This window comes from Kogia breviceps, chromosome 3 (assembly GCF_026419965.1).
Source record: "Kogia breviceps isolate mKogBre1 chromosome 3, mKogBre1 haplotype 1, whole genome shotgun sequence".
Classification (NCBI taxonomy): domain Eukaryota; kingdom Metazoa; phylum Chordata; class Mammalia; order Artiodactyla; family Physeteridae; genus Kogia; species Kogia breviceps.
In genome coordinates this window covers 175817120-175830317 of record NC_081312.1, presented here as the reverse complement: position 1 = coordinate 175830317, position 13198 = coordinate 175817120, and the positions used below count along the sequence as shown (strand labels likewise).

At 46.2% G+C, this 13198-nt stretch overlaps 1 protein-coding gene across 3 annotated transcripts in view; it reads left to right on the top strand.

Moving 5' to 3' along the window:
- Positions 1-13198, top strand: part of PIP4K2A (phosphatidylinositol-5-phosphate 4-kinase type 2 alpha) — a 179273-nt gene that overhangs the window by 100033 nt on the left and 66042 nt on the right. For all 3 annotated transcript variants that reach the window (XM_067030388.1, XM_059057863.2, XM_067030389.1), the window contains exons 2-3: positions 3851-3948; positions 5411-5507. In XM_067030388.1, coding sequence (XP_066886489.1) covers positions 3851-3948; positions 5411-5507 — 195 coding nt within the window. The remainder of the gene's footprint in view (positions 1-3850; positions 3949-5410; positions 5508-13198) is intronic.

The following is a 13198-nucleotide window of genomic DNA, read 5'->3' as shown; positions in this document are numbered from 1 at the left end:
CAAATTTTTTTCTCTTGCTTGCATTTATTTTTTTATTTTTAAAATTTATTTTTTGTGTGTTATTTATTTTTGGCTGTGTTGGGTCTTCGTTGCTGTGCGCAGGCTTTCTCTAGTTGCGGCGAGCGGGGGCTACTCTCTGTTGCAGTGCGCGGGCTTCTCACTGCAGCAGCTTCTCTTGTTGTGGAGCACGGGCTCTAGGTGCGCAGGCTTTAGTAGTTGTGGCACATGGGCTCGGTAGTTGTGGCTCACGGGCTCTAGAGTGCAAGCTAAGTAATTGTGGCGAAGGGGCTGAGTTGCTCCACGGCTTGTGGGATCTTCCCAGACCAGGGCTCGAACCTGTGTCCCCTGCACAGGCAGGTGGATTCTTAACCACTGCGCCACTAGGGAAGCCCCACGTTTCTTTTTTTTTTTTAATTGAGTTTTGTTTTCTTATTCCGTTTTACCCCTTCTACTAGTCTGGAAGTTACCTACTGTGTTTCTTTTTCTTTTAATGTTTGCCCTTGAAATTGTAGCATAATACTTAAAGTCTGCAGTTAATATCTTACCTCTCCTCTTGAACAATACCATGAGCATTATAACCATGGCCATCTACTTTCCAGCTTATACCCTGTTGCTATTCAGTGTGTATTTCTGTCCTTTTTAATCTCATAAATTAGGCATTATTACTTTACATAGGTGATGTTTACTTATATTCGTCCTATTTACCAGTTTATTTACTTACTAATTCTTTTCATTATCTCAGATCTTCCGCCCACAATGTTTACCTTCTTTCTGAAGTATATCTTTAATAGAGTCTAAATAATATGCTTCTAAAGCTTGTAAGTTCCTCTGGGGAGGTGTGCTGTAGATAAGTTCTCAGTTAAAAGCCTTTATTTTGCTCTCATTTTTTTGACACAGTTTTTTAAAAAATTTTATTGGAGTAGAGTTGATTTACAATGTTATGTTAGTTTCAGGTGTACAGCAAAGTGAATCTGTTATACATACATGTATACATACATCTACTCTTAAGATTCTTTCCCCATAGAGGCCATTACAGAGCACTGAGTAGAGTTCCCTGTGCTGTATGGTAGGTCCTTATTAGTTATCTATTTTATATATAGTAGTGTGTATATGTCAATCCCAATCTTCCAATATGTTGAAAGATAGTTTTAATGGGTTTGTCCCACATGTGTTTTTTTCCCGTATCCTGAAGCAATAAGTCAGTTCTGACACTGTCTTCCTGGAGATCGAATCAGACCCCACAGGTTATTAGCTCAGTCCCACAAGACTGCCCCTTCCTCAACCTCAGTTACCAGCCACAAGTCCAGGTTGTTACGTGTGCTTCTGGCCAACTGGCTGTAAATCAGAGGTTCCCACAGCCTCCTCCTCCAGTTCCATTATTTTGCTAAGCAGCTCACACAACTCTGAAAAACATTTATATATGTTTACCAGTTTATTATAAAAGATATTAAAAAGGATACCAATGCAGAGGTACATAGGTCCCGAGTGCGGGAGCTTCTGTCCTCATGGAACTGGGGTGCACCACTCTCCTGGCATATGGATGTGTTCACCAAGCCAGAAGCTCTCCAACTCTTATTGTTCAAAAGTTTACATAGAACTTCATCTCCAGCATCTCCCTTCCCCTTCCCTGAGGTCAGTGGGTAGGGCTGAAAGTTCCAACCGTCCAGTCACTTAGTCTTTCTAAGTCACCTCATTAGCATAAATTCAGGTATGCCCCGAAAGGGCTTCTGGGGAACGACAAAAGATACTCCTGTCACTTAGGAAATTGCAAGGGTTTTAGGAGATTTGTGCCAGGAACCCGGACAATGATCAAAGTATAGTTCTTATTATACCACAGTATACAATTTTATGTTGACAGTAATCTTCCAGTCTGAGGATATCATTCTACTGTCTGTGGGCTTCCAGTTTTGCTGTTGGGAAGTAAGCTGTCAGTCTGACAGTCATTTCTTTGTTGTGTTCTGTCTTTTCTCTCTGGCCACTTTTCTTCTCTTGGTTTGTGGTATCCTTTAGTTTAGCTGCAGTGTCTCTAGGTGTGGATTTCTTCTGTGTACATTAGGTATTATGCATCTACAGATTTATAACTCTCACAGTCGTGAAAAATTCTCAACCATTACATCTTCAAATATTATCTCTTCCCCATATTCTGTATTTCTCTCTTCCTCTAAGATTCCATTTAAACCCACTCCACTCCCCATCCTAACCATTCTCTCATATATTACGTTTCCATTCTTTCTGTCTGTGGTATTCTAGGTAGTTTTCTCAGATCTACCCTCTGGTATACCAGTTACCCAGTATGCTGCGTAAATACTAGGTCAGAGGCTTTTTGTTTTATTTTCAAGTCAACAGTTATAGTTTCCATTTTGTAAAATTTTTATTTGATTCTTTTTCAAGTCTGATTGGTCATTTTGAAAGTCTTGTAGTTTACTCATTTTTGCTAGTCCATCTCTTACTATCTTCATATGTTTTATTCATAATTTTTATTTTCTATTCTGTATCTGATTGTCCTATCAGCTGAAGCCTTGAAAATAACATCAGTTTTTGTTTCTGTTGACTCCCACTCTTGTTGTCTTTGTGAACTCATATTTGGTTGAACTTAATCTGTGGGAATCCTGGAGGTCTGTGTTAAGGGTGTTTTCTTCCAGGCCCCATTTACATTTACTTCCACTGGGTTTTGGGACCACTTTCACTTCCTTCAGGGGTCCTAGTTTAATGTTGAAGTCTTGCCTTGAGCTCCGCAGTTATCCTTTGACCCAAAGTGTGAAATTGGCATCTATCTTCAGAGCAGCCCCTCCTTTCACACTTACCTGATGGTCACCACATGCCCTATGGATGATGAAAGTCACTTTAGGGGAAGGAAGGTCTTGAACGTTTCCTTCTACTTTGTGTGAACCCAGCAGTGGGTTAGCAACTCTGCTCTATCAAGAAACTCATTCTGTTTGTTTTTGTAACTGAGGACCCTTCCAAGCACCTACATTTGCTGCAAGTATAAACCTGTAGAGTGGTTTTTATTACTAGCAACCAGGGAGTTCTCACTTGAGAGCTAAATGCAAAAATAATTAACCAAGCGAAAGTTCAACTTTTTCAAAGTCAGGTGTCAAAAGCCGTCCCTGTCCCTGCCATTCACTGGAATGCAAACCGAAATGGATTTAACCTTTTGTTCTCTGTAACCCCGTAAAGATGTGCCTTTGTCTTGACCCCTGGCCAACCCACCTCCCTCTCCTCCAGTCCCAGGGCCATATGCTTCCTCCCTTTCCTTCATGAAGGTTCCTCTTCCGGTAAATTCATGCCCTATCCCAATACTTATTTTTAAATTAGTTCCCACAAGAAAGGTAAAGACCACATGAATGGCAGGGTTCCTTTTTAGTACCCCCAAAGTGTAAAGAAATAGTCTTCTTGATTAATTCAACAAATATTTATATCACAAATGAAAAAGCCCTCCTTCTCAGAGAATATTTTCTTTACCGAGGGAAGTTGACCTGGACATGGGATCAAAGGAACTCTGGTCAAGGCTCCGGCGGGGCGGTAGGAGGGTGGACGGGGAGAAGCAGGGGGCCGTTGGCCCTGAGGGTTCACCCTGCAGACCCCTCCCTTGCCCCTGCCATCCCGGGGGCCGGCGGCAGACAGGGCTGAGCCGGGGGGTTGCGGCGATGTGTGCTGGGGGGCAGTGGTGACGGCTGATGAAAAGAGTGGGGAAAGTGGCAGAAGAGACGATCCGGCACAGGAACAGAGAGGAAGGTGGGCCAGGAAGTGCAAAGCATCCTCGAGGTTTTCTTGGTAAGTTACATGTTTAAGTCAAGCACTTCCCACCTAGATGCTTACAACCTGTGCCATGTATTTTATATTTTTCTAGATCAATGAACTGAGCCATGTTCAAATACCTGTTATGTTGATGCCAGATGACTTCAAGGCCTATTCAAAGATAAAGGTGGACAATCACCTTTTTAACAAGTAAGTACAAGCACGACCTTTTGTAGAAATGACGTGGCTGCCAGGGAGGGGTGTGAATTTGAATTTGAATTTTTGTGAATTTCTATAATCACATTATTTTTCAATGGGTGGGAGTAAAGTTTTGCTGATAAAGTTTATCCTGTGATAAACATAACCATCTGTCATTTTCAGAAAAGCAACAGCAGGCCCTCTTGGGTAATATCTTTTTGCATATGGCATATTGTTCTCTATGAATATCTTACATGTTAAAAGTGATATTCTCATTACTATTTAAATGTTTGAAGCTGTAAATTGCTTGGATTCTTTTTTTTTTTTTTTTTTTTGGCAGCTATGGACCTCAGCTCTCTTACACAAAACTCTCCTGATGATTCCTTTATGAACAGAAATGACTACTTCCTAAAACAATAAAGAGTGAAGGTGCTTTTTTTTTTTTTTTTTTTTTTTTTTTATTTTGCTGTACGCGGGCCTCTCTGTTGTGGCCTCTCCCGTCGCGGAGAGCAGGCTCCGGACGCGCAGGCGCAGCGGCCACGGCTCACGGGCCCAGTCGCTCCGCGGCACGTGGGATCTTCCCGGACCGGGGCACGAACCCGCGTCCCCTGCATCGGCAGGCGGACTCCAACCACTGCACCACCAGGGAAGCCCTGAAGGTGCATTTTTATAAAACATAATTGGATGCCATGTTGGGCATTGAGATTATTTCTCCCTCTTTTGAATGTCATTTTAGACATCATTATGGACCACCTTCTGTGTCAGGCAGTTCATTGAGAGCCAGACATACACGGATGTATGAGAAACAGTCCTGCCCTCAGGGGTTCACAGTCAGGCGGGCGGTTGAAGATGGACATATATACAAATTACCATCACTGAGTGTGTGGAGTACCACAGTGGGGGCAGTGGGCCACGGTGTGCGCGTGTGAACGCAAAGGGGAAAGCGATTCTGAATGAGTGGGACGAGCCCCCGAGAACTCCCTCCCACGTGAAGATCAATTGTGAAACTCCTTAATGGGGCCGTTGTTCTGATGTGAAGCTGATGCGTTCATTATCCTCTTACTGCTCTTTAAAGGTTGACCTTTTGAGGGGCTCTTTTCTATGTGAATACAGAAGCTGGTATTTATATAAAAGAGAAAACTGGTCGATCTAGGAGTGAGAGTCAGTCTTGTTTTGTAAGCTCTAAAAAGCAGGCAGCCCCTGACCAGTGCGGGAGCACTGTTTGTGGCTCTCTGTGCTGCCCTTCCTGACTCGCCAAGCTCTTTGCTTTTCCTTCAGCGTCTCCCCTGCGTGTCTGTCCCTTCTGTCCCCTGGATCCTACTGTGGGTTCTGGTTGGCCCCTTGAAACCCACCTGTGCCTCCTGTGGGTCGGGAACCCCAAGCGCTTCTTTGGCTGCAGGAGAGCACGACGGAGGCAGATTCAAGTCTGGTTCACTCTTTGTGTGTCTGAACTGTATTCCCCAACCTGTTTCAGAGAAAACATGCCGAGCCACTTCAAGTTTAAGGAATACTGCCCGATGGTTTTCCGTAACCTGCGGGAGAGGTTTGGAATCGATGATCAGGATTTCCAGGTGAGTTGCTTTTGTAACATTCGTTTCACATGGGTTTCATCGTGACTCTTGCGCTGTAAAATAGGATCCACGTTTTTGTCATGACAAGTAATTAGATAATAGTAATCTTCATTTTGTATGAGAATTTTTCAGTGTTCTTTCTGAAATTAAGGGTTCTTTCAGTTAGGGACCACTAGACAATATGATTTAAGTAGCCCGCAGAAGAAATTATTCTTTGGGAAGGGGGCAAGCCTGTGAGTTTTATATAATACTCTCACTTACAGATGAAAGTATTCTGCCCGCAGAGCGTCCTTTCCATTTTCTGCCCTCCAACTGGGTTGGCAGCCCTGAGGGTTGTGTATGCGTGTTGAATTCGCATTGAATTCGCATTTCCTTTCTTTGTAGAGGCCACTTAGGAATCTTAGAAATTTGTTTTCGTTCTTGCTGACTTGACGCTTTTCGAATTGGCCCATCCTGGCCCTCGCGGCGGTTTTTGGTCAGAGACCCCCTTAGAGCCCCAGCGGTCTAGGGACGGCAGCACCGCTGTCACCATCAGGAACCCGCCAGTCCCAGGGACACTTCTTTGCAGCACCGTCTCCTGCTCTGGGGACCCACCACGTAAAGATGTGCCCTGTTGCTTTTCTCCCCATGTTTGCCCAGTTCTCAATTTCAACTTTTAAAATCGCTGTCAGATCTGCTGATCCCTGGTCATTTCTCCTGAGAACGGACCAGGCATCAGTTACCTGATTTTCACAGGGCTGGCCAGATTTGTAAAAGCCAAGGATTTTTTTAAGAGCAGAAATCTAAGTCAGGAGATACGAGGGCTCCTTTCTGGTCTTTTACGGCAGGCCGTTCATTTTGCTGTAAGAGTACTGACTTATTTGAAATCTGGTAAACGCTTTCTCTCGTTTGCCCCAAACCAGAAATCCTAACTTATCCTGCATTACGTGTCCTGTTGCCGCCCTGGGTGACCTTACAAGGTGAATAGTGGCACAGCTCACCCTGTGCTTTCCCCAAAGAGCGGGCCCGAAGGCGAATCAAGCGTAGCTAGCATGCTTTCTTACGGATCTGTGGGCCTCCCTGCCCCGCCCTATCTTTGAGAGCTTCCAAGACTCTCACAGGCTCATTCAGCCATGAGAAGCCTTGAAGCCGCCATGTTTTGAACAAAGCAACGCTAGCCAGGCTGCCGTGATGTTCCCTCCTCTGTGGACCTGGCCGAGGTTTCCACGAAGGTCCAGGCTCTGAGCAGAGGCTCGGGTGCGCCCCGGAGAGGGCTGAGGGGAAGTGGGCGGGGAGGATGTGAGCGCTCGGTTTGCTTTTAAAAACTGCGACGGAGCCAGTGTTCAGGTGTGGGCTTCATGTGTAAGAGAGAAAGAAGTTCGATCACACTTGGACTTGAATTTACTGCTGCAAAAGCCAAGTCACCTTTAAAGAATAAATTTTGGAATAGTAAAAAAGCCTTGTATAAAATAAAAAGGAATAATTCTACATTATGTAAGAACTGTTATTACGTTTCAAGAGGCCGTGTGAAAATAGTGTGCTTTGAAAAGAATGAACAGCTGATAACTTTGACATCCTAAGAAAATCTCCTCTGACTCTGCTGCTGCATTCAAGTGTGTATCTTCCTTTGTGCCCCACCCCCCTTTTTTAATTTTTAAAAATAAAATAGCTATACTGGCTTTTCACAGAAACTGACTTTCAGGGCCTATGCTACATTCAGGGCCTATGTTAAATTCCTCAATTCATCACCACAGTGACGTCCTTATATTTCTCCTGAGAACCAGCCCTGTTAAATGAGATCCCAAATGGATCCATTAGATCCTTAGTTGCTGAAATACTAAGACACGAACCGGGTTTCCCTCTCTTTTTTCCTCCTAAAAACAAAACCATGTAAGTTGATATTTAAGTAAGTGCAAATTGCTGATACAAACTTGGAAGGCAAATTAGGTGAGTGGAGGATGATTCACACGGAACTAATTGGCAAGTCTGTTTAAGCTCTTAGTGTGAGAGATCAGTACAAGGGAGAACCGGTGTAATTAATCATTTGAACACCACTCCTTCCCTCAGACATGCCGGGTGCTTTTGGCATTTAGATTGCTGCTTTCTCTTTGGCAACTGTATTTCTATTTAAAAATTAAAAAGTGGGTGTTTACAGTAACTTTAGTAAACCAGACATACACAGTCCCTCTGCACCCACAGATTCCACCAGCTGCAGATCAAATTGCAGTTGGAATCCGCGGATGCGGAATCTGCGGATGCGGAATCTGCGGATGCGGAATCTGCGGATGCGGAATCTGCGGATGCGGAATCTGCGGATGCGGAATCTGCGGATGCGGAGGGCCGATTGTACTGGCTTCCCTCCGCATTTCTATGTTTCTTTCCCAATGTCTGTACCTCTTAAAAATTTTTCGGCTGGGGCCGGGTCCCTGAGTTTAAACTGAAGATAAGATCGTACCCGTGGGGCTTAACCTACCTTGTTGGCTGCTTGGTTTGGAAAACGGAGGAAGTTGTGGCAACAGTGGCTCTGGCTTGGTGCGTCTGTGTGCCTGCGCGCCGCAAGCCAGGGAGGCCGAGTGCTGTGCGCTTGCGGGGGCCGGCGGGGCTGTGGTCTCGGCTGTTCGGCTCACCACTGCCCGGACACTTCATTCGCTGTGGCCAGAACAGGTAACAGGCATCAGTTGACACCTAGTGCCAAACTGAACTCTCTTTCTCAATCTGATTTGAAAAGTGGGATCAGTGACCCGGCGTCTCGTCATCTTTGGATGCATTGGATTGCTCAAGGGGCCCAGGCGTCTCACTTTTCCCCTTTCCTTGCTCTGTTTAATTTTCTGAAGCGCTTGCTTATTGGACAAATGACTTTTAAATCTCTGTGGCGAAAAGGATCTCCACCGTGCGGTTCATTTAGTATTCAGACCTTCATGTTATATCAAATGGATAAATGTTCGCCTCCTGCCTTGCGTGTGTTTGCGCGTGTGAATGCCGTTTTGCTGCACCTGAAAAAAATCAGTATCGATCCATCTGATCAAAGTAGAACATAGTAATTAGCCAACGTAATTGACCTCCGCCGGCCAACTTAAACTTCTTGAAAGGAACTGAGAAACATCCCTGCTGTCTCCCGTAAACATTTGTATCTTTCCTCTGGTTTTGATTTCTTGAAAATGTCTTTGAAAAGCAACTTCTTTTTCTTGCTGTTAAAGATAAATTCAAGCAACAGTTCTAGAATACTCGTTATTAACAACAGTGTCACTGAACATACATATGTAAACCTGTGTGCGTATGTGTATGCATGCATGTATGCTCAGATTCAAAATTTTCTCCAACTTATTAGTGCTTCTTAAAATGGATTCACTGGTTTGTAATATGCACCAGCGGTGCACTGTGCTCTGATCATTGTTGGGGAAATGTGACTCCCCATGACCGTTCTTTTAAGATGTCTTTCAAGATGAATGCTCCCCCAGAGGCCTCACTGTTACGGTTGCTACAGTTCTGTTCTGCCACCTCCTCTGCCACTTTAAGCTCCGCTCCCCACAGGTGGATGATTTCACGCACGATTATCAACTCAGTGTGTGTTTATTTGCACCTACTGTGTGTAAGGCTCTGTGATAGACATTATAGGGAATGCAGAAGAGAAAAAAGGATGAAGGAATTTTTTTTTAAACTATTACATGACAGATTCTGTGTTAGATGCTAATGAGGTTTACAGAAACCCAGGCATCTTGGTTTTTAACCTTCTTCAAGGAAACCTGCATCCCTCTTTCCAGTCTCTCATAGTATCAGAACCTCTTATGACAGGTCTGGGAAGTCAACTAGAGGCTTCGGTTGAAGTTTCTGAGCTGCAGGAAGGATTGCCCACCAGAAACCAAAAAGTTATACAGGATGGCGATGATGCAGTTAAAGCTAAATACACCATATAATGGAAACTGAGCCCCCTGGTTCTTTGTGGAGGATAATATTAGGTTTGCTTTTCCTGTGCCCCATCTTCTGAATTAGAATCCCTTGTTACTCACATTTGATGCATTTTCTTCTTTGTATTGGTAACAGAGGATTCTAATTTTTAAATAATTAATTTTAAAAGCTAACGTTTTAAACTTCTGATGTGCTTGTTTCAAGTTGAAAGATAAAATTCTCCCGCATTGAAGACCTTTCGAGTAGACACTAAACCGTGGGAAAGACTTCTGCCGGTGTCTCTAAAGCCTATCATGGTGTTCGCAAATGTACATTTCCCAAATATAATTGAAACTGTCAGAGGGCAGGAGCTGTGTCTAGCTTGTTTACCGGGGCTGCAGGCCCGGAGGTTAGCACCAGCCTGCTGTGGGCAGGCACTTAAATATTTGCGGAAGAAAGGGAGGGACGGCTGAGGGGAGAATCCCCGGAGAAGTGGGCCCTCTGCACCAAAGCGTGGAGGCCAGAGCCAGATGGTGGCGGGCTGCGGGGAGCTAAAGAACGGAGCGTGGAGCAAGTGGGAACTGGGCGGAAAACCTCAACCGGACTCTTCAGCCTAAGAGCAGCCCTGTGGATTTTGCACAGGGGAGTGATGAGATGACACCTGGATTTTATAAAAGCAAATGGAGGCGGTTATGTGTAGAATGCATAAAAGGGAGGTAAAGAAATTAGGAGGCTACGAAATATCCCAACGATTGAGGAAGAGGCATGAACCAGGGCACTCGCCACTGGGAGGGTTGAGCTGAGAGCAGCTTTACGGGACGGACGGGGAGAGGGGAAAACATAGGAGCAAAGACAGGAGCCGAGGACAGACCCTGAGAGAGAGGGAGAGTGGAGGTGCCAGTCACCGGGGATGGGAGAGGGGAGAAAGGAAGTTGAGCTTTTAGCCTGTGACTGTGGAGGTGACCTTGAGGTGCCTGTGTGAGGCTGCTTAGCATGCAGTCGGCCATCCCGGGACCGGGGTCGGAGCAGAGGCCCAGATCTGGGAGGGTTGGGCACAGAGCTGCTTGTACTGTCTCAAATTTGCTGACTCGGGCCAGATAAGCGCTTTGATTCCTGTGTAACTGTCTGTCGTCTCTTGGATTTGCCCTGCCTGCTCTTTCACAGTTTCTCCTCACACGTGTTGGCCTTTCAGCTTAGCTACTGGGAACCCCACGATGAATAGCGGACAGAAACTCTGCCTGGGCTGGAAACCAAAGCCCCACCCCCACCCCCACCCCCACCCCACTCAGATTGGACAACTCTCTTGACAGACTTCTGGAAAAACTCCCTCCCAGCCCATCAGCATCCTCAGATTTTCTTCACGTGCTTTTTCTGCTGTTTCTCAAGTGTTGAACCAATTACTGCCCCACCACAAACTGACCCCACCTGACAGCTCAGGCTTGCTGTTTGCCTGCATTTTCCGTTCCTGAACCCACGCTGGGTTAAGGCTCGCCATTTGCAGCCAAGCGCTGACAGTCACCCTGTCCAGGTCAGATGCTGCCCATTTGCTTATCAGGAGCCTCCGACACAGGCCTCTGGTATTTTAATCTGAGTCAAGTACCAACCTGAGCTTTGTAAAGGCGATCCCACCGTGCTCAGTGACGTTCCTGCAACTTTTCTGCTTTCTCTGCTGGTCATTAGCCTTCACATCTGTTTCCTTCTTTTCTGGTAAGTTGTTTCATTATTGATAAGTGTTCAATTGCACTGTGTTCTGCCCCCCTCTGCAATGAAAGCCATTCCACGCCTGGGATCACAGCTCAGACTTTCTTTGAAATTCCCCAAGAGCGTAACAGGGCTTTAAACACAGCGGGCTTTTAATAAATCCTTGATGATGATGTTAGTACATTGGTCTTTCCCTCCCTGATGAGGTCAGAGGACCATCTGCTCGCTCAGATCTGCCAAACGCAAACCCGGAAAGCAGCCCCGTCCGGGCTCTGGCTCCCGGCTCCTGGGCCGTGTGATTTGAGGCGTGTAATCGTAATCCTGAGTTGTCAGCAGGGCAGGTGTCAGGTCCGTGAGACAGGTAGCCCGAGTTGGGAGAAAGAACATTTTCCTGCGAGTTGGGAAGCTGGTTTGCGTCTTGGATCTTCAGTGATAGATACCGTGACTTAATCTGGTCACTTAGCCGTGGTAGGTCTCAGTTTTCTCATCTGTGAAATGAGAGGGAAGGACTCCGTGCTCTCTGAGGACCTCCTAGCTGTCAACATTTCTGAATCTGTTGTTAAGTCACGGCCAATAGGTGACTGTCACTCAGGTTCCTGTACATGATACCGCCATGTCTCCTTTGTAAGGTGCTGGCTTTTACACATTTGAGCATGGCAGAATTGATTGTACATGGCCTTCCTGTTGACTAAATGGAAAAACTTCCATACATTATTTTTAGCAGAAATACAAACTCATCAAAATGGAAAAAAAAGAAAACCCCCAAAGGTCTGTAAGACTATATGAGTAGTTCAAGGGTATTAAATGTTCAAAACGCTTGGGTATTTAGAAAATGGATAGGGGACCGTAATGGTTGATGTTGATAGATCATGACATTTTTATGAGAAGTATAGAAAGATTGGTGGCAAATATGAGCTAATTAAATTGACATTTCCTCCACCCCCCTGGAGGCCCCAGTAATCCTGGACCTGCCACTGTGGAAATAAACATCTTCAATGCAGACTTTTAGAGGCTTGGGGAGGAAGGTGAGCACCGTTAATCCCTTTCTTCGGGGAAAGGAGAATAAATTTCCAATTATCAATGTAGGAAGGCCATTCAAGAGTGAGTTTCATCTCTCATTATCTTCCTTTATTTCTCATGGAGGGCTGACAGGGCACTAGAGATTCAAACACAGCTCTCGAGGTTTGAGACCGGGTGTTGTAATGCTACCCGCCGGGGCTCCTGGACTCCCTAATCAACAGAAATTGATAAGAGGCCAGGCGAGAAATTCAGGCAAGGCTTTACTGGGACTCGTACTGCAGCACGAGGGAGCGAAAACACCTAACAGGTGCCCTTGCTCGCCCACTGAGTGGGCAAGCTGGTCCTTTAAACGGCGTGAGCGGGCTTCCCTGGTGGCACAGCGGTTGAGAGTCCGCCTGCCGATGCAGGGGACGCGGGTTCGTGCCCCGGTCCGGGAAGATCCCACGTGCCGCGGAGCGGCTGGGCCCGTGAGCCGTGGCCGCTGCGCCTGCGCGTCCGGAGCCTGTGCTCCGCAACGGGAGAGGCCACGGCAGTGAGAGGCCCGCGTACCGCCAAAAAACAAAAAAAAACAGAAACAAAAAAACGGGAAGAGGGTGGGATGGAGGGGGTCTTAGGGTGGTCGCCCCCCCCCGCGGTGGTGCTGGACGCAGGGATCGTGTGCAGGACCGCGCTTTTCTCCCGACACCTCAGAAGTGGCAGTTGGGTTTTTGGTCTTTTTGTATCTTGTTCACAATCTGCCCCGACTGCATGCAGTTGTTTTTAGTCCCTTACGGTTTCCTTGGATCTGTTGCTGGAGGAGGTGTTTGTCCAGGCGCTCGCAGTGCAGCCTGTCTGTGGATCTGTGATGTACTTGGCTGTGGAAGACAGGAGTGGTGGACAGTGAGGTTACTTATCCAGAGGCAAGATCGTCCGGCAGAATGCACTCAGTTTTCCTATTCTTACGTGCCCTGCATCTACTAGCTTTGCCCTAGAACTTTAATTTTTGTGCAGCGGTTTATGGTATCCCCAGCTCCCCAGCAAGCCTGGCAGCATCCTCAGAAGCAGCATGGGCTGGCTGTCACGCGTCCACCGCACTGGACTGAGCAGGGAGCACCCGTGACGTCACC